This window comes from Bufo bufo, chromosome 11, assembly GCF_905171765.1.
Source record: "Bufo bufo chromosome 11, aBufBuf1.1, whole genome shotgun sequence".
Classification (NCBI taxonomy): domain Eukaryota; kingdom Metazoa; phylum Chordata; class Amphibia; order Anura; family Bufonidae; genus Bufo; species Bufo bufo.
The window spans coordinates 96522491-96545480 of NC_053399.1; the positions used below are offsets into that span (position 1 = coordinate 96522491).

At 38.9% G+C, this 22990-nt stretch overlaps 1 protein-coding gene across 6 annotated transcripts in view; it reads left to right on the forward strand.

Moving 5' to 3' along the window:
• Positions 1-22990, forward strand: part of SEMA6C (semaphorin 6C) — a 134844-nt gene that overhangs the window by 88802 nt on the left and 23052 nt on the right. For all 6 annotated transcript variants that reach the window (XM_040411414.1, XM_040411417.1, XM_040411418.1 and 3 more), the window contains exons 3-8: positions 9590-9778; positions 9894-10008; positions 10812-10869; positions 11143-11196; positions 20656-20757; positions 21292-21382. In XM_040411414.1, coding sequence (XP_040267348.1) covers positions 9670-9778; positions 9894-10008; positions 10812-10869; positions 11143-11196; positions 20656-20757; positions 21292-21382 — 529 coding nt within the window. In that variant the 5' untranslated portion in view covers positions 9590-9669. The remainder of the gene's footprint in view (positions 1-9589; positions 9779-9893; positions 10009-10811; positions 10870-11142; positions 11197-20655; positions 20758-21291; positions 21383-22990) is intronic.

The window sequence follows — 22990 nt, forward strand, 5'->3', positions numbered from 1 at the left end:
CAGGCAGTCATTAGGCCGGTATGAGGAGCTGCCAAGAACTTCTGAGAGCGCTAATAATCACGGTTAGCGGTGGGGCTGAGGGGAGCGGCGCGGGGATCACTCCGCCTTCACTCTCCACATGTCACTTCAGCAGCAGAAAGGATGAAATGTCACCGAGTGCAGAAAGCGGAATAGTGTGTGACACGCGCCAGAGATACCGGCCGGGTAATGAAATCCTCCGAGCCAGCCAGGCAGAACATGCTACAGCTCCGCAACGTAATGGGAGGTTTATTCCAGCAAGACGACCGCCACACTTCCTTCATCAACCCTGTACACGCCAAACACTCACACATACTCCGATACACGACCCCCAGCACATACTGATTACTGACACCTCTGCCTGCAGCCTGATAGCAAACCATAGGGAGCAGTATTATAGTATATCCTTGTACATAGGAGGCAGTATTATAGTAGTTATATTCTTGTATATAGGAGGCAGTATTATAGTAGTTATATTCTTGTACATAGGAGCAGTATTATAGTAGTTATATTCTTGTACATAGGAGCAGTATTATAGTAGTTATATTCTTGTACATAGGAGCAGTATTATAGTAGTTATATTCCTGTACATAGGAGCAGTATTATAGTAGTTATATTCTTGTACATAGGAGCAGTATTATAGTAGTTATATTCCTGTACATAGGAGCAGTATTATAGTAGTTATATTCTTGTACATAGGAGGCAGTATTATAGTAGTTATATTCCTGTACATAGGAGTAGTATTATAGTAGTTATATTCTTGTACATAGGAGCAGTATTATAGTAGTTATATTCTTGTACATAGGAGCAGTATTATAGTAGTTATATTCTTGTACATAGGAGCAGTATTATAGTAGTTATATTCTTGTACATAGGAGGCAGTATTATAGTAGTTATATTCTTGTACATAGGAGCAGTATTATAGTAGTTATATTCTTGTACATAGGAGGCAGTATTATAGTAGTTATATTCTTGTACATAGGAGCAGTATTATAGTAGTTATATTTTTGTACATAGGAGCAGTATTATAGTAGTTATATTCTTGTACATAGGAGCAGTATTATAGTAGTTATATTCTTGTACATAGGAGCAGTATTATAGTAGTTATATTCCTGTACATAGGAGCAGTATTATAGTAGTTATATTCTTGTACATAGGAGCAGTATTATAGTAGTTATATTCTTGTACATAGGAGCAGTATTATAGTAGTTATATTCTTGTTCATAGGAGCAGTATTATAGTAGTTATATTCTTGTACATAGGAGCAGTATTATAGTAGTTATATTCTTGTACATAGGAGGTAGTATTATAGTAGTTATATTCTTGTACATAGGAGCAGTATTATAGTAGTTATATTCTTGTACATAGGAGGCAGTATTATAGTAGTTATATTCTTGTACATAGGAGGCAGTATTATAGTAGTTATATTCTTGTACATAGGAGCAGTATTATAGTAGTTATATTCTTGTACATAGGAGGTAGTATTATAGTAGTTATATTCTTGTACATAGGAGCAGTATTATAGTAGTTATATTCTTGTACACTGGGGGCAGTATTATAGTAGTTATATTCTTGTACATAGGAGCAGTATTATAGTAGTTATATTCTTGTACATAGGAGGCAGTATTATAGTAGTTATATTCTTGTACATAGGAGCAGTATTATAGTAGTTATATTCTTGTACATAGGAGGTAGTATTATAGTAGTTATATTCTTGTACATAGGAGCAGTATTATAGTAGTTATATTCTTGTACACTGGGGGCAGTATTATACTAGTTCTATTCTTGTACATAGTAGCAGTATTATAGTAGTTATATTCTTGTACATAGGAGCAGTATTATAGTAGTTATATTCTTGTACAGAGGAGGCACCTATTATAGTAGTTATATTCTTGTACATAGGAGCAGTATTATAGTAGTTATATTCTTGTACATAGGAGGCAGTATTATAGTAGTTATATTCTTGTACACAGGAGCGGTATTATAGTAGTTATATTCTTGTACATATGAGCCAGTATTATAGTAGTTATATTCTTGTACATAGGAGCAGTATTATAGTAGTTATATACTTGTACATAGGAGCAGTATTATAGTAATTGTATTCTTGTACATAGGAGGCAGTATTATAGTTGTTATATTCCTGTACATATGAGCAGTATTATAGTAGTTATATTCTTGTACATAGGAGCAGTATTATAGTAGTTATATTCTTGTACATAGGAGGCAGTATTATTGTAGTTATATTCTTTTACATAGGAGCAGTATTATTGTAGTTATATTCTTGTACATAGGAGTAGTATTATAGTAGTTATATTCTTGTACATATGAGCCAGTATTATAGTAGTTATATTCTTGTATATAGGAGCAGTATTATAGTAGTTATATACTTGTACATAGGAGCAGTATTATAGTAGTTATATTCTTGTACATAGGAGCAGTATTATAGTAGTTATATTCTTGTACATAGGAGCAGTATTATAGTAGTTGTATTCTTGTACATAGGAGGCAGTATTATAGTTGTTATATTTCTGTACATATGAGCAGTATTATAGTAGTTATATTCTTGTACATAGGAGCAGTATTATAGTAGTTATATTCTTGTACATAGGAGGCAGTATTATTGTAGTTATATTCTTTTACATAGGAGCAGTATTATTGTAGTTATATTCTTGTACATAGGAGTAGTATTATAGTAGTTATATTCTTGTACATAGGAGGCAGTATTATACTAGTTCTATTCTTGTACATAGGAGCAGTATTATAGTAGTTATATTCTTGTACATAGGAGCAGTATTATAGTAGTTATATTCTTGTACACTGGGGGCAGTATTATAGTAGTTATATTCTTGTACATAGGAGCAGTATTATACTAGTTCTATTCTTGTACATAGTAGCAGTATTATAGTAGTTATATTCTTGTACATAGGAGCAGTATTATAGTAGTTATATTCTTGTACATAGGAGGCAGTATTATAGTAGTTATATTCTTGTACAGAGGAGGCACCTATTATAGTAGTTATATTCTTGTACATAGGAGCAGTATTATAGTAGTTATATTCTTGTACATAGGAGGCAGTATTATACTAGTTCTATTCTTGTACATAGGAGCAGTATTATAGTAGTTATATTCTTGTACACTGGGGGCAGTATTATAGTAGTTATATTCTTGTACATAGGAGCAGTATTATACTAGTTCTATTCTTGTACATAGGAGCAGTATTATAGTAGTTATATTCTTGTACATAGGAGCAGTATTATAGTAGTTATATTCTTGTACATAGGAGGCAGTATTATAGTAGTTATATTCTTGTACAGAGGAGGCACCTATTATAGTAGTTATATTCTTGTACATAGGAGCAGTATTATAGTAGTTATATTCTTGTACATAGGAGGCAGTATTATACTAGTTCTATTCTTGTACATAGGAGCAGTATTATAGTAGTTATATTCTTGTACATAGGAGCAGTATTATAGTATTTATATTCTTGTACACAGGAGCAGTATTATAGTAGTTATATTCTTGGACATAGGAGCAGTATTATAGTAGTTATATTCTTGGACATAGGAGCAGTATTATAGTAGTTATATTCTTGTACAGAGGAGGCACCTATTATAGTAGTTATATTCTTGTACATAGGAGCAGTATTATAGTAGTTATATTCTTGTACATAGGAGCAGTATTATAGTAGTTATATTCTTGTACATAGGAGCAGTATTATAGTAGTTATATTCTTGTACACAGGAGCAGTATTATAGTAGTTATATTCTTGTACATAGGAGCAGTATTATAGTAGTTATATTCTTGTACATAGGAGCAGTATTATAGTAGTTATATTCCTGTACATAGGAGCAGTATTATAGTAGTTATACTCCTGTACATAGAAGCAGTATTATAGTAGTTATATTCTTGTACATAGGGAGCAGTATTATAGTAGTTATATTCTTGTACATAGGAGCAGTATTATAGTAGTTATATTCTTGTACATAGGAGCAGTATTATAGTAGTTATATTCTTGTACATAGGAGCAGTATTATAGTAGTTATATTCCTGTACATAGGAGCAGTATTATAGTAGTTATATTCTTGTACATAGGAGGCAGTATTATAGTAGTTATATTCTTGTACATAGGAGCAGTATTATAGTAGTTATATTCTTGTACATTGGATCAGTATTATAGTAGTTATATTCTTGTACATAGGAGCAGTATTATAGTAGTTATATTCTTGTACATAGGAGCAGTATTATAGTAGTTATATTCTTGTACATAGGAGGCAGTATTATAGTAGTTATATTCTTGTACATAGGAGAAGTATTATAGTAGTTATATTCTTGTACATAGGAGCAGTATTATAGTAGTTATATTCTTGTACATAGGAGCAGTATTATAGTAGTTATATTCCTGTACATAGGAGGCAGTATTATAGTAGTTATATTCTTGTACATAGGAGCAGTATTATAGTAGTTATATTCTTGTACATAGGAGCAGTATTATAGTAGTTATATTCTTGTACATAGGAGCAGTATTATAGTAGTTATATTCTTGTACATAGGAGCAGTATTATAGTAGTTATATTCTTGTACATAGAAGCAGTATTATAGTAGTTATATTCTTGTACATAGGAGGCAGTATTATAGTAGTTATATTCTTGTACATAGGAGCAGTATTATAGTAGTTATATTCTTGTACATAGGAGGCAGTATTATAGTAGTTATATTCTTGTACATAGGAGGCAGTATTATAGTAATTATATTCTTGTACATAGGAGCAGTATTATAGTATTTATATTCTTGTACATAGGAGGCAGTATTATAGTAGTTATATTCTTGTACATAGGAGCAGTATTATAGTAGTTATATTCCTGTACATAGGAGCAGTATTATAGTAGTTATATTCTTGTATATAGAAGGCAGTATTATAGTAGTTATATTCTTGTACATAGGAGCAGTATTATAGTAGTTATATTCTTGTACATAGGAGGCAGTATTATAGTAGTTATATTCTTGTACATAGGAGCAGTATTATAGTAGTTATATTCTTGTACATAGGAGCAGTATTATAGTAGTTATATTCTTGTACATAGGAGTAGTATTATAGTAGTTATATTCTTGTACATAGGAGGCAGTATTATAGTAGTTATATTCTTGTACATAGGAGCAGTATTATAGTAGTTATATTCTTGTACATAGGAGGCAGTATTATAGTAGTTATATTCTTGTACATAGGAGGCAGTATTATAGTAGATGTATTCTTGTACATAGGAGCAGTATTATAGTAGTTATATTCTTGTACATAGGAGCAGTATTATAGTAGTTATATTCTTGTACATAGGAGCAGTATTATAGTAGTTATATTCTTGTACATAGGAGGCAGTATTATAGTAGTTATATTCTTGTACATAGGAGCAGTATTATAGTAGTTATATTCTTGTACATAGGAGCAGTATTATAGTAGTTATATTCTTGTACACAGGAGCAGTATTATAGTAGTTATATTCTTGTACATAGGAGCAGTATTATAGTAGTTATATTCTTGTACATAGGAGCAGTATTATAGTAGTTATATTCTTGTACATAGGAGCAGTATTATAGTAGTTATATTCTTGTACATAGGAGCAGTATTATAGTAGTTATATTCTTGTACATAGGAGCAGTATTATAGTAGTTATATTCTTATACATAGGAGGCAGTATTATAGTAGTTATATTCTTGTACATAGGAGCAGTATTATAGTAGTTATATTCTTGTACATAGGAGGCAGTATTATAGTAGTTATATTCTTGTACATAGGAGCAGTATTATAGTAGTTATATTCTTATACATAGGAGGCAGTATTATAGTAGTTATATTCTTATACATAGGAGGCAGTATTATAGTAGTTATATTCTTGTACATAGGAGGCAGTATTATAGTAGTTATATTCTTGTACATAGGAGCAGTATTATAGTAGTTATATTCTTATACATAGGAGGCAGTATTATAGTAGTTATATTCTTATACATAGGAGGCAGTATTATAGTAGTTATATTCTTGTACATAGGAGCAGTATTATAGTAGTTATATTCTTGTACATAGGAGCAGTATTATAGTAGTTATATTCTTGTACATAGGAGGCAGTATTATAGTAGTTATATTCTTATACATAGGAGGCAGTATTATAGTAGTTATATTCTTGTACATAGGAGGCAGTATTATAGTAGTTATATTCTTGTACATAGGAGCAGTATTATAGTAGTTATATTCTTGTACATAGGAGGCAGTATTATAGTAGTTATATTCTTGTACATAGGAGGCAGTATTATAGTAGTTATATTCTTATACATAGGAGGCAGTATTATAGTAGTTATATTCTTGTACATAGGAGGCAGTATTATAGTAGTTATATTCTTGTACATAGGAGCAGTATTATAGTAGTTATATTCTTGTACATAGGAGCAGTATTATAGTAGTTATATTCTTGTACATAGGAGGCAGTATTATAGTAGTTATATTCTTGTACATAGGAGCAGTATTATAGTAGTTATATTCTTGTACATAGGAGCAGTATTATAGTAGTTATATTCTTGTACACAGGAGCAGTATTATAGTAGTTATATTCTTATACATAGGAGGCAGTATTATAGTAGTTATATTCTTGTACATAGGAGCAGTATTATAGTAGTTATATTCTTGTACATAGGAGCAGTATTATAGTAGTTATATTCTTGTACATAGGAGCAGTATTATAGTAGTTATATTCTTGTACACAGGAGCGGTATTATAGTAGTTATATTCTTATACATAGGAGGCAGTATTATAGTAGTTATATTCTTGTACATAGGAGCAGTATTATAGTAGTTATATTCCTGTACATAGGAGGCAGTATTATAGTAGTTATATTCTTGTACATAGGAGGCAGTATTATAGTAGTTATATTCTTGTACATAGGAGCAGTATTATAGTAGTTATATTCTTGTACATAGGAGGCAGTATTATAGTAGTTATATTCTTGTACATAGGAGCAGTATTATAGTAGTTATATTCTTGTACATAGGAGCAGTATTATAGTAGTTATATTCTTGTACATAGGAGGCAGTATTATAGTAGTTATATTCTTGTACACAGGAGCAGTATTATAGTAATTATATTCTTGTACATAGGAGGCAGTATTATAGTAGTTATATTCTTGTACACAGGAGGCAGTATTATAGTAGTTATATTCTTGTACATAGGAGGCAGTATTATAGTAGTTATATTCTTGTACACAGGAGGCAGTATTATAGTAGTTATATTCTTGTACACAGGAGCGGTATTTCAGAATAAATCTGTGACGTCATCAGCCCACCATTGGTTCTGCTCTCAGGGTGATCTAAATGTGACTCCAAAATAGACCTGTTTACATGTGAATGAAGCAGATTTGAGAATCTAATAATTGTCGGATGCAGAATTAATTTCTCAGCTGATTATGGGAGGAGATGAATGTAGCATTTGGTAATTTCATTAATTAATTAAGGGAATGGGGTAATTTCTCGGTTAATTAGAGTATTTCTATTTGCTGCTGTGATGTCTCTGATGTCACACTGTGGTCCAGTAACATGATGGAGTGTGTAACGCACTTCTGTCAATGTGACTCCCAAATACGTTTACGAGATGGTGGGGTAAAGCGGAGTCCCCACGACACATGAAACCCCGGAGTGCCTCCCAGTCCTTTTTATGGTGTAACTGGACTCTTCGCAGCAGCTGTTTATGGAGAAGGTCAGATATTCACAGCACGTGTCCCCATACTCCCATAAAGGATCCTAGAGGTGAAAATTAGCAGGGGCCCCTGTGCCAGTACACTCTGCAGGGCCCTTGCTGCCCATACAGAAACAGTGTAGTGACACCATCAGTAGATGAACCAAGAACACATCATATTACAAATTTAGCTCTGCTACACATCGTATGACATACCTCGTTCTACTATAAACCAAATTGCAAACTCACCTCTGTTCGATCTGTACAAGATCCAAGAACACATCATTAAACAGACTCAGCAGCTCTGCTACATCTATAGAGGAGCAAACAACATGAATCACTTATGGAGCACTGCTACATCTGCAGACGAACAAGCAATTCATCCTATCACAGACTCAGCTCTACTACATTGGTAGATGAGCCGAGAACATACATCATAATCTCAGCACTTGGCATCACACATCCACCACTGATGCATCTGTAGATAAAATCAAGAACACATCACATCACAGTCTCAGCTCTGCTACATCTATAAATGTCATATTGCAGACTCTGCACTGCTACATCTGTAGATACTGACAAAAACACCATGTTGTTTTATTCCAAAGCTGAGTTTGTCTTCAGGCACCTATACTCCGCAGCTGTAGTCTCAGCTCTGCTACATATATGACACGTCATATTGCAGACTCAGCACTCGTACATCGGTAGATGTTTTTTCATTGCAGAGCCGAGTTTGTCTGCAGGCTTCTATGCTCTGCAGCTGTTTTCCAGGGCTTACGCCCCCTGCAGAGACTATCCAATTAACTTTCTGCTTCTTTCCCGAACCACACGTCCCCGCTCCGCCATCGTCTGTGATTTTGGGAGACCAATTTTACTTCAATTTGGGCCTTGGAAATGGCCTGAAATTAGTGGCGGTGATGGGGGTGGGGGAGGGGCGCACGCTTTTAGGGTTAATTTCCTCTCCATTTGCTTCCATCTGCGGGGTAATAATTGGGAGCTATTTTCTACACTTCTCCGCTCCTCACCGTCTCCACGTGCCGCGCTCATTACACAGCCGCGCCATCCCCGGCGTCCCCTGCTAGCGCACTCAATGGCTGCCGGTCCGACCTGGCACCTGTAAGATCCGCTGATGTGCATCATCATTACCAAAAGGCCCAAAAATGGATGTACACTGCATTATTTAGAGAGGCGTGACGCACTGCGGCTCCAGGTGAACGCACGCCTGCAGAGCATCGCTCTTTACATGGTCTGTGCAATGATATATTCTGGAGATCTGCAGACAAGTCATGTCCTGTACTGGATGAGTGCGAGTTGTCAGGCGACTATTCCTTGTGCTTGTGCTGAATGATGAAGCAGAGGCGGCCGGTTAAAGTGGGAATAAATACATTTTACATGAAGACATGGCATCAGGTCGGATCAGCGTTCCGATTAATCAAGCCTCCCGCTTCCTAGGTCCAGGGGTTCAGGAGGTCCAGCGTATTAACCATCTATGGAGACAAAATGATGTTGTGCAAAATTAAAAGCGACACACGTAGATTAATGATGCCGCTATCTACTAGCTGTGCCGGGGCTCAGGGCATGCTGCCAATGCTATGTATAGATTCAACCCTCCCCGACAGCCACCAACAAGGGCAACCAAAGAGCAAGTGGGTGACTATCAAAAACTAGCTACCATCATAAAAAATGGGTACCGCCACCCACTTCCCCTAGCCCAAAAATTAGATTAAACCACATTGACCCATACCAAGATCTTCTGCAGTTCCCCATTACAACCCCCATGGTGCCCCCCCTGCCCCCATGTGTAGTGAACAATATGTCATCTCCACCCTAACCAAGACTTGTATTGTGTTCTCATTGCAGAGCGTCTTGGATCATAATGAATATCCCCTAATACCCGGACACCGCCCTCTCATTTCTGCTACTTTCGGAAGAGGATAAGAATGTCCCACCTGCTTCTCGGTTTGGTTCTTCTCCTTGTCAGATGTCTACCGTCCTCCTCACTCCTGTTCCCAAAAGACCTGAGTCCTCTTAGAACCATCGATAGTGGAAGTAAGTTCCATGTTCTCTGAAGTGACCATGGGTATCCTTCAGATGGTCTTCTAGGTACTTGAAAGAGATCTCCAACCTCGGATTTAATGACCATATCTGCTTCTCTATCCTAAAGGTACAAAGGCCTACCCATGGTTCCGAGGGTTGACCACCGATCATGACTCTGCCCACCTTGGCTTGGACTTTCAGAAGATGCTCAAGCTCAACCAGACATTGTTGGTTGCGGCAAGGTGAGTGTTGACCTATACTATGATCTAACTAAAGAGATCTTCTGTACAGGATTCCAGGAAAGTGTCAATTAACTGAAAATCTTCAGATCTTTGAGATCCTAGGAGTCTTAGAATTGGTTCTCCTCCATCTTCTGCTTCTGACTTTCCAGGTTATTTGGCAGTCCAGCCCCAGAACACGTGATGAATCTTTTTAATTTATTTTTATTTTAGTCAAGTTTCAGAAGAAATTAGATTACTCGTACACACACCATAATGCCATCAAACAGGACACTAGGTTGATTACCCTGGTCTACAAAATACATGAATGATGGTCAGGTGTTCAGGTCTAGGGTGATAAATGGATGACTTCCAAGAGTAACCTGGTAAGCTGCCAGGCCTGGTTGTCACACAGGATGTTGAAGCCATTTCTAACACATAATTCATACATTTCCGTAACTAGATGATTCATCAGTGTGGTGGTGTGTATAATTTTCCACCTGAGGAGATAATGATGGGTATACCTTTAAATAAATGTCAGTCTTCATATTCGGGAAATAGCTTTTTTTATAGGAAAAACTCTAGAAATAGATCAATTTGTAGGAACAATTTACATAGGAATATCACGGCCATCTCTATCCTACGAGGGGGCTGTCCCATTTATGAAACAGTAGCTGATCCTTAAACAAAATGGCTGCCATCTCTGGTACTGTGGGCTAAAGGCCTTTCTCAATACTCTGGCCTTGTTGACCACAGCAACCAATCTGAATCTGATGAAGCCCAGTAATATCTATGGTGTGATAATGTGTGACCTTCTGCCATTTTAGGGACCATGTGTACGCAATAGATCTACGGAAAGCCAAAGACTCCATAACACCAGACAAGGTAAGATCTGTGTATTGGGCTCCGCCGCCCTCCAACGGTATTGAAATGGAGATCTGTATGTGTCACCCATAGGCCCCAATCTGTGTCGCTATGCAACAGCCTGGGACAAATCTTTAGTCACTAGAGGACCTGAAGGACGTTTCATTGGAGTTCTCCTTTTATCTATCCGTGTCATAGCGACATCAGAAGATAGCATCTTTTGGGGTTCATGGGTGTTTGAGCTAAAAACCAATGGAGGGTCACCTTAAATATCACATCTCTTGTTTTTTTCAGTATATAACATGGAAGACAAAGGACATGGACAACTGCGCTATGAGGGGCAAACCGGTAAGTGACATTCATCATGTGAAGACCCACCTTGCTCATCATGATATTGTGACAAGCAGTTACTAGCCCCCACTGCCCAGACACTTCATGGTGGCTGGTCGCAATGATCTCCATTAGAGATGGACATGAGATAGGGTAGACTGCCACAGAAGCGGAAGTGGAGTGTATCAGCATGCAGCTCCTCGTCTTTATCACAGATGAATGAGGAACATTTCCATCTCCAGACGACAAAAGGGCAAATTAGAAACGTACCAAACATAATAGCTGGCGGCAAACAATTTTTTTTCTTTTTACGAGTCTCGAAAATGAGCGGAAGGACTCCCAATCACAATCCCCCCGATCTCGCTGCCGATTCAAGGCCTTTGTTACCCGTCTGCTAAATGAAAATTTCCTAAATGAGAACGCTCCGACTGCTGGCCCAGGGAAAATAACATTATCCCGGCACTAATTAGAATTCGCCTTTAATTAAGAAGAGCATGCTGCTGAGGCTGAGCAGCAGATGACCCCGCTCCCCTGTACACTCAGCGTCTCTGTTATGTTGCACAGCGGCAGATTTTCTCTTGCTGAGCTAAGCACCAACGTCTGTGAGCTTCCCTTTGTCAATGTCTGACACTCCAGCACCTCCCACGCTGGCGCAATGTTCTCTCTACGACGGACGCCTTGATTAGATTTCTGATCCCAAACAAGATGGCACACCTGCAAGTCCACCCCCACCCACACATCTCTGGAAGGCTGGTGGAGAACCTTACCAAACAAGTCAGTGAAAGACGATGAGAAGACAAGAGCTTCCAGACAGAATGGGGTAGGAGATGGAGACATCTAGAAGAGGTTTGGGATGAACACAGATCTCCGGAATTATTCGTTTCTCAACCATTTGATAAAAAGTTCTGCAACACTCTACAGAAGGAGAATTTCTCCAGTGAGCCTCACAATCTGATTTCTCAAGATAGTATGGTCAATGCCAGTCTGTTGTTACTAAAGCTTTTTTTTTTTTTTTTTATCTTCTACCCAAAGCAATATATGCATAACCTACACTCAACCTTATAGAAATTGTAACACCACCCAGGGCCCAAATTATAATAGGGAATCCCAGCTATTATAGCTGAACCCCAAGTTCTCCAGCTGTGACAATGAAGTAAACATCTGAAAAGGACCATCCACATTACAAATTGATGAACTCCTACTCAGTCCTCACCTCTTCCTCCTGAAGCTCACCCTAACCTTAAATCCTTAACAGGCCTCCAGGCTTTTGTGGAGCCTGTTGGGTTATGGGGTCTAGATCAGGCTGAGGTGGACCTATGGGAGGTTCCTCTCTTCACGGCCACACAACTATTTTGGAAAACAAAGTAGGGGGAGTTAGCTCAAGGATTACACCACCTTTCTCTTCTACAAGGTATGGTGAAAAATAAAGGCACAATTAGCCTAAACCCAAACGATTCCTGCCATAGCCTCCTCCTACTTTTCTAATAGTATTTGGTCCATCCAAATTTTCATTAAACTCAAACATTTTAAGCCCCTTGCTTCCTTCCAGGATACCTTTTAATCCCAAAACTATGATTGTAAACCAGGTTTTTACTCATTGTTTTCATTGCAATGATCTTCTAATTGTTCTGTGTCCAGACACTGGATAAAGCAGCTCTTTCTCCTTCTCTCACAGCACAATCTGTAGCACCAGTCAGCATGTTTTTCTCTTCTTGGGCAACCCACTCCTTTCATTGATGATGCCAGGGTCCAGAAGTGACAACAGTAGACTATAGTTTTAAGTTGTGAAGTAAACTTTTCTTGTTTTTAGTGCCTTTATATATAAGCTGAGTCTTTTACATTAATGCCACTAGTTTTTTCTTAAATTTTTCTACATGAAAGGGTTGCGAGGACTGGGCAGCCGGAATGCATACATAACAGCGAATAGTATACCCCCGCCGCTATGTTCCAGACCCATTTCAGGTATTTTTTTCACAACAAGAAAGCTTTATTACTCTTCACAACTCTGCAGGACAACACTTTTCACAGAACCATATATGATTACAGAGTTAAAAGTGTAGGTTCCCTGCTGAGTTGTCGGAAGACAAGCTGTGACACCTTGGATGCCAATGCGAAAAGCATAGAGAGTGGATTTTTGCCTATCGGAGAAGCCATTTTAGTCAAGGCTCAATTGCCGGTGAAGGTGTTACATTTACACAAAGGCATCAGAGCGATGGGGACGGCAGCGCGGGTTTAATGGAGTGTCTATTTGACTGCCCAGATTGCGTATGAATGGTTTTATTATAGAAAACTGGAGTCCGGAATAACAGGAGGTTGATTTGACCTGCTGGTTGTAAATTCCAGGACAAAATAAAATTGGGCGAAATCACAGAATATTCACAAATAAAAAGGAGGCTATGTTGTGAAACTGAAAAAATCATCATGACCGATTATAATAAATCTTTGTCGCACTCTGTGTTTCAGCTGTAAGTAGGGTTCCAACCCCGTTATCAATAATGAATACAACTACAGCTCGTAGGTTAAATCTTGATAGTAGAATTTTCTATTCTGCGACATACGGCAATGTTCGTGTGTGACGTTTCGGCTCGCAGGCCTTCCTCAGCCATATTGGATCCGCATTACTTACCTATGCCGCAGTTATGGAGAAGGAGCAGTAAGCAGGCATACGCGGTGTTTGGCAAGTCATGTGTAACACAGGTATGTGGGAAGAGCGTCTGCAGAGAGTGGAACGAAGGTGGATGAATATTGCTGTATGTTGCATAATAAAAAAAAATCTACTATCAAGATTAAACCTACAAGCTGTAGTTGTATTCATTATTTACAGCCAAGCAGTTTGAAAAGCCGCTCATATACACAATGATTCCAATGTACAGAGGCCTGTGCCGGCCTTTTGGAGCTCATAAATATAAAACCGTGATTGTAGCTTCCATTGTCTTTTTATGTTCCAGCCTTTCTAGATCTCATCAGGATAAGGCATGGATTGTAGCTTCCATTGTCTATTTCTGTTCCGGCCTTTCTAGATCTCATCAGGATAAGGAATGGATTGTAGCTTCCATTGTCTATTTCTGTTCCGGCCTTTCTAGATCTCATCCGTATCAGGCACGATGAATTATGACATCTAATGTTCATTTCTGTTCTGGCCTTTCTAGTTATCATCAGGATAAGGCATGGATTGTAGCTTCCATTGTCTATTTCCGTTCCGGCCTTTCTAGATCTCATCAGGATAAGGAATGGATTGTAGCTTCCATTGTCTATTTCTGTTCCTGCCTTTCTAGATCTCATCCGTATCAGGCACGATGAATTATGACATCTAATGTTCATTTCTGTTCTGCTTTTCTAGATCTTGTCAGTATAAGGCATAGATTGTGGCCTCTTATGTGTTTTTACTGTGTCAGCCTTTTTAGATCTCATCAGGATGAGGAGTGATGATTTATGACATCTAATGTTCATTTCTGTTCTGGCCTTTCTAGATATCATCAGGATAAGACATGGATTGTAGCTTCCATTGTCTATTTCCGTTCCGGCCTTTCTAGATCTCATCAGGATAAGGCATGGATTGTAGCTTCCATTGTCTATTTCTGTTCCGGCCTTTCTAGATCCCATCAGGATAAGGAATGGATTGTAGCTTCCATTGTCTATTTCTGTTCCGGCCTTTCTAGATCTCATCCGTATCAGGCACGATGAATTATGACATCTAATGTTCATTTCTGTTCTGGCCTTTCTAGATCTCATCAGGATAAGACATGGATTGTAGCTTCCATTGTCTATTTCCGTTCCGGCCTTTCTAGATCTCATCAGGATAAGGCATGGATTGTAGCTTCCATTGTCTATTTCTGTTCCGGCCTTTCTAGATCTCATCCGTATCAGGCACGATGAATTATGACATCTAATGTTCATTTCTGTTCTGGCCTTTCTAGTTATCATCAGGATAAGGAATGGATGGTAGCTTCCATTGTCTATTTCTGCTCCTGCCTTTCTAGATCTCATCAGGATAAGGAATGGATTGTAGCTTCCATTGTCTATTTCTGTTCCGGCCTTTCTAGATCTCATCCGTATCAGGCACGATGAATTATGACATCTAATGTTCATTTCTGTTCTGCTTTTCTAGATCTTGTCAGTATAAGGCATAGATTGTGGCCTCTTATGTGTTTTTACTGTGTCAGCCTTTTTAGATCTCATCAGGATGAGGAGTGATGATTTATGACATCTAATGTTCATTTCTGTTCTGGCCTTTCTAGATCTCATCAGGATAAGACATGGATTGTAGCTTCCATTGTCTATTTCCGTTCCGGCCTTTCTAGATCTCATCAGGATAAGGCATGGATTGTAGCTTCCATTGTCTATTTCTGTTCCGGCCTTTCTAGATCTCATCCGTATCAGGCACGATGAATTATGACATCTAATGTTCATTTCTGTTCTGGCCTTTCTAGATATCATCAGGTAGCTTCCATTGTCTATTTCCATTGTCTATCATCAGGTAGCTTCCATTGTCTATTTCTGCTCCTGCCTTTCTAGATCTCATCAGGATAAGGCATGGATTGTAGCTTCCATTGTCTATTTCTGCTCCGGCCTTTCTAGATATCATCAGGATAAGACATGGATTGTAGCTTCCATTGTCTATTTCTGCTCCTGCCTTTCTAGATATCATCAGGATAAGGCATGGATTGTAGCTTCCATTGTCTATTTCTGCTCCGGCCTTTCTAGATATCATCAGGATAAGACATGGATTGTAGCTTCCATTGTCTATTTCTGCTCCTGCCTTTCTAGATCTCATCAGGATAAGGAATGGATTGTAGCTTCCATTGTCTATTTCTGTTCCGGCCTTTCTAGATCTCATCCGTATCAGGCACGATGAATTATGACATCTAATGTTCATTTCTGTTCTGCTTTTCTAGATCTTGTCAGTATAAGGCATAGATTGTGGCCTCTTATGTGTTTTTACTGTGTCAGCCTTTTTAGATCTCATCAGGATGAGGAGTGATGATTTAGGACATCTAATGTTCATTTCTGTTCCGGCCTTTCTAGATTCCATCAGGATAGGGCATGGATTGTGACTTCTTATGTGTTTTTACTATGCCAGCCTTTTTAGATGTCATTAGGATAAGCACTGGAGTTGGGCTTCTTATGTGTTTTTATTATGGCAACCTTTTCTAGACCTCAAAATAAGGCATGAATTGTGGCCTCTGCTGTTTATTTAGTGTCTTTTAAGATCTCATGCATGGCTTCTGCAGTCTTCTTCTGTCCCAAGCTTTTAGATGCCATTAGTGGAGTATGCATAGAGATATATATGAAATATTGATTGTGGCACTTAATGTTTAGGCATGCTAATCTTTTAGGGGCATCAAGATTCTGGCTGCTTTTCTTTTTTGTGCCAAACTTTTAGATCTCATCAATGTAAAGCAAAAATGATGGCCTCTGTTTATTTGTAAAGCATGATTTGCTTTCTTTTTATTGCACCACACATTTTAGATCAGTTGAATATAAGGCAATGAATATTCTCTGTGCCATCCTTGTACTGTGCCACCTTTTCTAGATCTCATTAGTACAGGACAGTGATTATGACCTGCCTAGATTTTCTAGTTCTTATTAGCATAAGGCAGTGACTATGGCCAGTGCTCTCCTTGTACTATGACTTCTTATTACTAGAAGATAGCTTGTAGACTGAAGATTGTGCTGTGCCACTTTCTAGCTCTCATTAGGACAAGACAATTAAGTTGACCTTTACTTTGTAACGTGCCAGACTTGTTAAATCTCATCAGTATAGGGTGATGGTTATGACCTGCACTCTCTTTGTACTGTGACAGCCTTTCTAGATCTCTTCAGTACAAGGTGATGCTCATGGCCAGCACTCTATTTGTAGTGTGCCAGCCTTTCTAGACCTCATCAGTATAAGACAGATGGATATCATCTTGTACTATGCCATACTTTCTAAATGTCATCAGTACAAGCCAGGCAATGATCATGGTCTACACTATCTTTGTCCTGTGCTATCATTTCCATATCTCATCAGTATAAAACAGAAAGAACTCATCTTGTACTGTGCTATACTTTCTAGATCTCATCTAGTACTGTGCCAGACTTTCCAGATCTCATCAGTACAAGACAGATAGATATCATCTTGTACTATGGCAGACTTTCCAGATCTCATCAGTACAAGGCAGATAAATCTCACCTTGTTCTATGACTGACTTTCTAAATCTCATCAGTATAAGCCAGGCAATGATCATGGTCTACACTATCTTTGTCCTGTGCTATCATTTCCATATCTCATCAGTATAAAACAGAAAGAACTCATCTTGTACTGTGCTATACTTTCTAGATCTCATCTAGTACTGTGCCAGACTTTCCAGATCTCATCAGTACAAGACAGATAGATATCATCTTGTACTATGGCAGACTTTCCAGATCTCATCAGTACAAGGCAGATAAATCTCACCTTGTTCTATGACTGACTTTCTAAATCTCATCAGTATAAGCCAGGCAATGATCATGGTCTACACTATCTTTGTCCTGTGCTGTAATTTCCAGATCTCATGAGTACAAGGCAGAGAGATCTCATCTTTTACTGTGCTAGACTTTCTAGATTTCATCAGTACAAGACAGAAAGATCTCATCTAGTACTGTGCAAGACTTTCCAGATCTCATCAGTACAAGACAGATAGATCTTATCTTGTCTTCTGGCAGACTTTCTAGATCTCATCAGTATAAGACAGATAAATCTCACCTTGTTCTATGACTGACTTTCTAAATCTCATCAGTATAAGCCAGGCAATGATCATGGTCTACACTATCTTTGTCCTGTGCTGTAATTTCCAGATCTCATGAGTACAAGGCAGAGAGATCTCATCTTTTACTGTGCTAGACTTTCTAGATTTCATCAGTACAAGACAGAAAGATCTCATCTAGTACTGTGCAAGACTTTCCAGATCTCATCAGTACAAGACAGAAAGATCTCATCTAGTACTGTGCAAGACTTTCCAGATCTCATCAGTACAAGACAGATAGATCTTATCTTGTCTTCTGGCAGACTTTCTAGATCTCATCAGTATAAGACAGATAAATCTCACCTTGTACTATGTCGGACTTTCTAAATCTCATCAGTGCAAGCCAGGCAATGATCATGATCTACACTATCTTTGTCCTGTGCTCTCATTTCCATATCTCATCAGTATAAAACAGAAATAACTCATCTTGTACTGTGCTATACTTTCTAGATCTCATCAGTACAAGGCAGAGAGATCTCATGTAGTACTGTGCCAGCCTTTCTAGATCTCATCAGTACAAGACAGATGGATCTCATCTTGTACTATGCCATACTTTCTAGCTCTCATCAGTACAAGGCAGATAAATCTCACCTTGTTCTATGACTTACTTTCTAAATCTCATCAGTATAAGCCAGGCAATGATCATGGTCTACACTATCTTTGTCCTGTGCTGTAATTTCCAGATCTTATGAGTACAAGGCAGAGAGATCTCATCTTTTATTGTGCTAGACTTTCTAGATCTCATCAGTACAAGGCAGAGAGATCTCATCTAGTACTGTGCCAGACTTTCTAGATCTCATCAGTACAAGACAGATAGATCTTATCTTGTCTTCTGGCAGACTTTTTAGATCTCATCAGTATAAGACAGATAAATCTCACCTTGTACTATGATGGACTTTCTAAATCTCATCAGTATAAGCCAGGCAATGATCATGGTCTACACTATCTTTGTCCTGTGCTGTCATTTCCAGATCTCATCAGTATAAAACAGAAATAACTCCTCTTGTACTGTGCTAGACTTTCTAGATCTCATCAGTACAAGACAGAAAGATCTCATCTAGTACTGTGCCAGACTTTCTAGATTTCATCAGTACAAGGCAGAAAGATCTCATCTAGTACTGTGCCAGACTTTCTAGATTTCATCAGTACAAGGCAGAAAGATCTCATCTAGTACTGTGCCAGACTTTCTAGATTTCATTAGTACAAGGCAGAAAGATCTCATCTAGTACTGTGCCAGACTTTCTAGATCTCATTAGTACAAGGCAGAAAGATCTCATCTAGTTCTCAGCCAGATTTTATATCTGATCGGTACAAGGCAGAAAGAGCTCATCTTGTACTGTTACAGATTTTCTAGATCTTATCAGTACAATACAAATGGATCTCATTTTCTACCATGCCAAGATTTCTAAATTTCATCATTACAAGGCAGATAGAGCTCATCTTGTACTGTGACCGACTTTCTAGATCTCATCAGTACAAACCAGGCAATAATCATGGTCTACACTCTCTCTGTACTGTGCCAGACTTTCTAGATCTCATCAGGTCTTCTTCTATAGCAAATATGAATATAATTCTAGATATATATTCACGTGTCAGGCGCTGAAGTAAATTTTATTTTTGGATGGGGAGGTGTTTTAGAAACAATCAGCCCTGTCAGGATGTGATTGGCTTACATCGATTGCAGGAGCTTTACATTCATTTTCATTATCTATCGAGTTGCTCGAACTTGATAGGATTTATCGATTTTTTTTTTTTCCTCAAGGTGTTCAACAAGGATAAATCAAAATTATGGGTGGCGGGACGATGTGACATAAATACTGACAGATTAGGTGGCCGCCGTCGCTTCGAGATGCCTTTGAAAAATAAAAAAGTTTGGGCTATATCAATTGCCACCCAACTTTCCCAGGATCAGATACAACGGCCAAACCAGATAGGAGTAGACTATTGTATTTTTACATTTCGGAGATCACACCAGTCCACGAAGGACCAGGCGACAATCACGGAGAATGTATCAATTACCTAAAACGTTCCGGGGGGGAAAAGCTTTCAAGACTTCAGAAGTGATGGAAGACCCCCCGTGAGCACCGCCACCGCCTGGAGGACCGACGCCTGAAAAAGGCCCTATTATGTGGAGTGAATGGCATCTCACTTAAGTGCTGGCTCCCACATTCATCACGGCGGTCTCTATGGAAATGTCATAGGCCAGTCCGGGTGTGGCGCCACCTAGGGGAAATTGACGGTCCTGCATTTTTTTTATTATTATTATTATTTTATATATTCTGGAATATGAATATAGAAACGAGATCATCATGAAGATAATTGAGATCCGGTCTCTCGCTGAGCCGCTGTCACGTCTCTTCATTGGTATGATCGGGACACGAGTCTCGGTTGCTGAGTAACGATGGGTTTTAAGATAAAAGCAAGATTTCCCATTCTTAAGGCTCCCGGTATCTTTCCTGCATTCAGGACAAAGGAGAATAAAATGCGGACTGAGGGCGGTGAGAAGACGATGCAGGCGGTAGCCTTTACGCAGGCTGTCAAACATCCGAAAACCGCACAGTAAAAAAAACGCGTTTTATCCGTATCAGGGAAAGCTGGGCAGGCTCTCAGTTATAAATATATGGCTGCATCCCTTGCCATTCAGGATTGGGGAAAGCTGGGTGGGAGCTGACACGCAATGTGAATGATTTCTGACAACTGTTTTCCGTCACAGGATGAATGCTACAATTACATTAAAGTTCTGGTCCCCAAGAACGACCAAACCCTCATCGCCTGCGGCACCAACTCGTTCAACCCCACGTGCCGGAACTACAAGGTGAGCAAGGGGCAGACGTTGGGGTAATGCTTATACTGTTTAACTCCTCCTGGCAGTATGTAAAAGCCCCTTTTCTGCATGTTAAGGCAGTGAAAACCTTTCGCTTCTATCTTATTCCAGCGCAGAGATATCATCGATTGAATATCCGGACCGAACACTGTTCTAATGTCCCTATGTCAATACTTCCTGTCATGTCGTTTAGGAATTAGCACATTGGGTGTATTCCAGCACCAGATATATACATGTCTGCATGATATCAGTCAGTAAGAAGGCTGGTTTGGGCTCAGCACCGTTCCAGGCGGAGCTGACAGGAAGTGTTGTCATGTGGATTCAGGTGATTCACTTCAATCAATGATATCTCCGCACAGGAACGAGATAGAGAAAAATGGTTTTCACCAATTTAATGCCCAGAAAAGGGGCTTTTTTTCTAGTGCCTTCAGTTATGCAGAGCTGGGGGTCCATATATATATATAATTATAGAGGGTAAAGGTCACCCTACATATATTATACGTATGACCATATGTAATACTCCAGATCAAGACCCTGGAGCAAGAAGGCGAGGAGTTCAATGGTCAAGCGCGATGTCCATTTGATGCCAAGCAAGCCAACATTGCCCTCTTTGCAGGTAAGGACTGGACCCGATGAGCTCTCTGACCGGCAGGACATGTGATCGCCCCCTACGCTACAGGATGGGATTAGATACACAGCTCAACAGACAGTATCACACAGGGTGGGCTTATATACACAGATCAGCAGACAGTATCACACAGGATGGGCTTAGATACACAGCTCAACAGACAGTATCACACAGGACTGGATTAGATACACAGCTCAGCAGACAGTATCACACAGGATAGGATTAGATACACAGCTCAGCAGTCAGTATCACACAGGAGAGGATTAGATACACAGCTCAGCAGACAGTATCACACAGGATGGGCTTAGATACACAGCTCAGCAGACTGTATCACACAGGATGGGCTTAGATACACAGCTCAGCAGACAGTATCACACAGGATAGGATTAGATACACAGCTCAGCAGACAGTAACACAGGATGGGATTAGATACACAGCACAGTAGACAGTATCACAGGATAGGATTAGATACACAGCTCAGCAGACAGTATCACACAGGATGGGCTTAGATACACAGCTCAGCAGACTGTATCACACAGGATGGGCTTAGATACACAGCTCAGCAGACAGTATCACACAGGATAGGATTAGATACACAGCTCAGCAGACAGTAACACAGGATGGGATTAGATACACAGCACAGTAGACAGTATCACAGGATAGGATTAGATACACAGCTCAGCAGACAGTATCACACAGGATAGGATTAGATACACAGCTCAGCAGACAGTATCACACAGGATAGGATTAGATACACAGCTCAGCAGACAGTATCACACAGGATAGGATTAGATACACAGCTCAGCAGACAGTATCACACAGGATAGGATTAGATACACAGCTCAGCAGTCAGTATCACACAGGATAGGATTAGATACACAGCTCAGCAGACAGTATCACACAGGATAGGATTAGATACACAGCTCAGCAGACAGTATCACACAGGATAGGATTAGATACACAGCTCAGCAGACAGTATCACACATGATAAGATTAGATACACAGCTCAGCAGACAGTATCACACAGGATAGGATTAGATACACAGCTCAGCAGACAGTATCACACAGGATATGATTAGATACACAGCTCAGCAGTCAGTATCACACAGGATAGGATTAGATACACAGCTCAGCAGTCAGTATCACACAGGATATGATTAGATACACACCTCAGCAGTCAGTATCACACAGGATAGGATTAGATACACAGCTCAGCAGACAGTATCACACAGGATATGATTAGATACACACCTCAGCAGACAGTATCACACATGATAGGATTAGATACACAGCTCAGCAGTCAGTATCACACAGGATAGGATTAGATACACAGCTCAGCAGACAGTATCACACAGGATAGGATTAGATACACAGCTCAGCAGACAGTATCACACAGGATAGGATTAGATACACAGCTCAGCAGTCAGTATCACACAGGATAGGATTAGATACACAGCTCAGCAGACAGTATCACACAGGATAGGATTAGATACACAGCTCAGCAGGCAGTATCACACAGGATAGGATTAGATACACAGCTCAGCAGACAGTATCACACATGATAGGATTAGATACACAGCTCAGCAGTCAGTATCA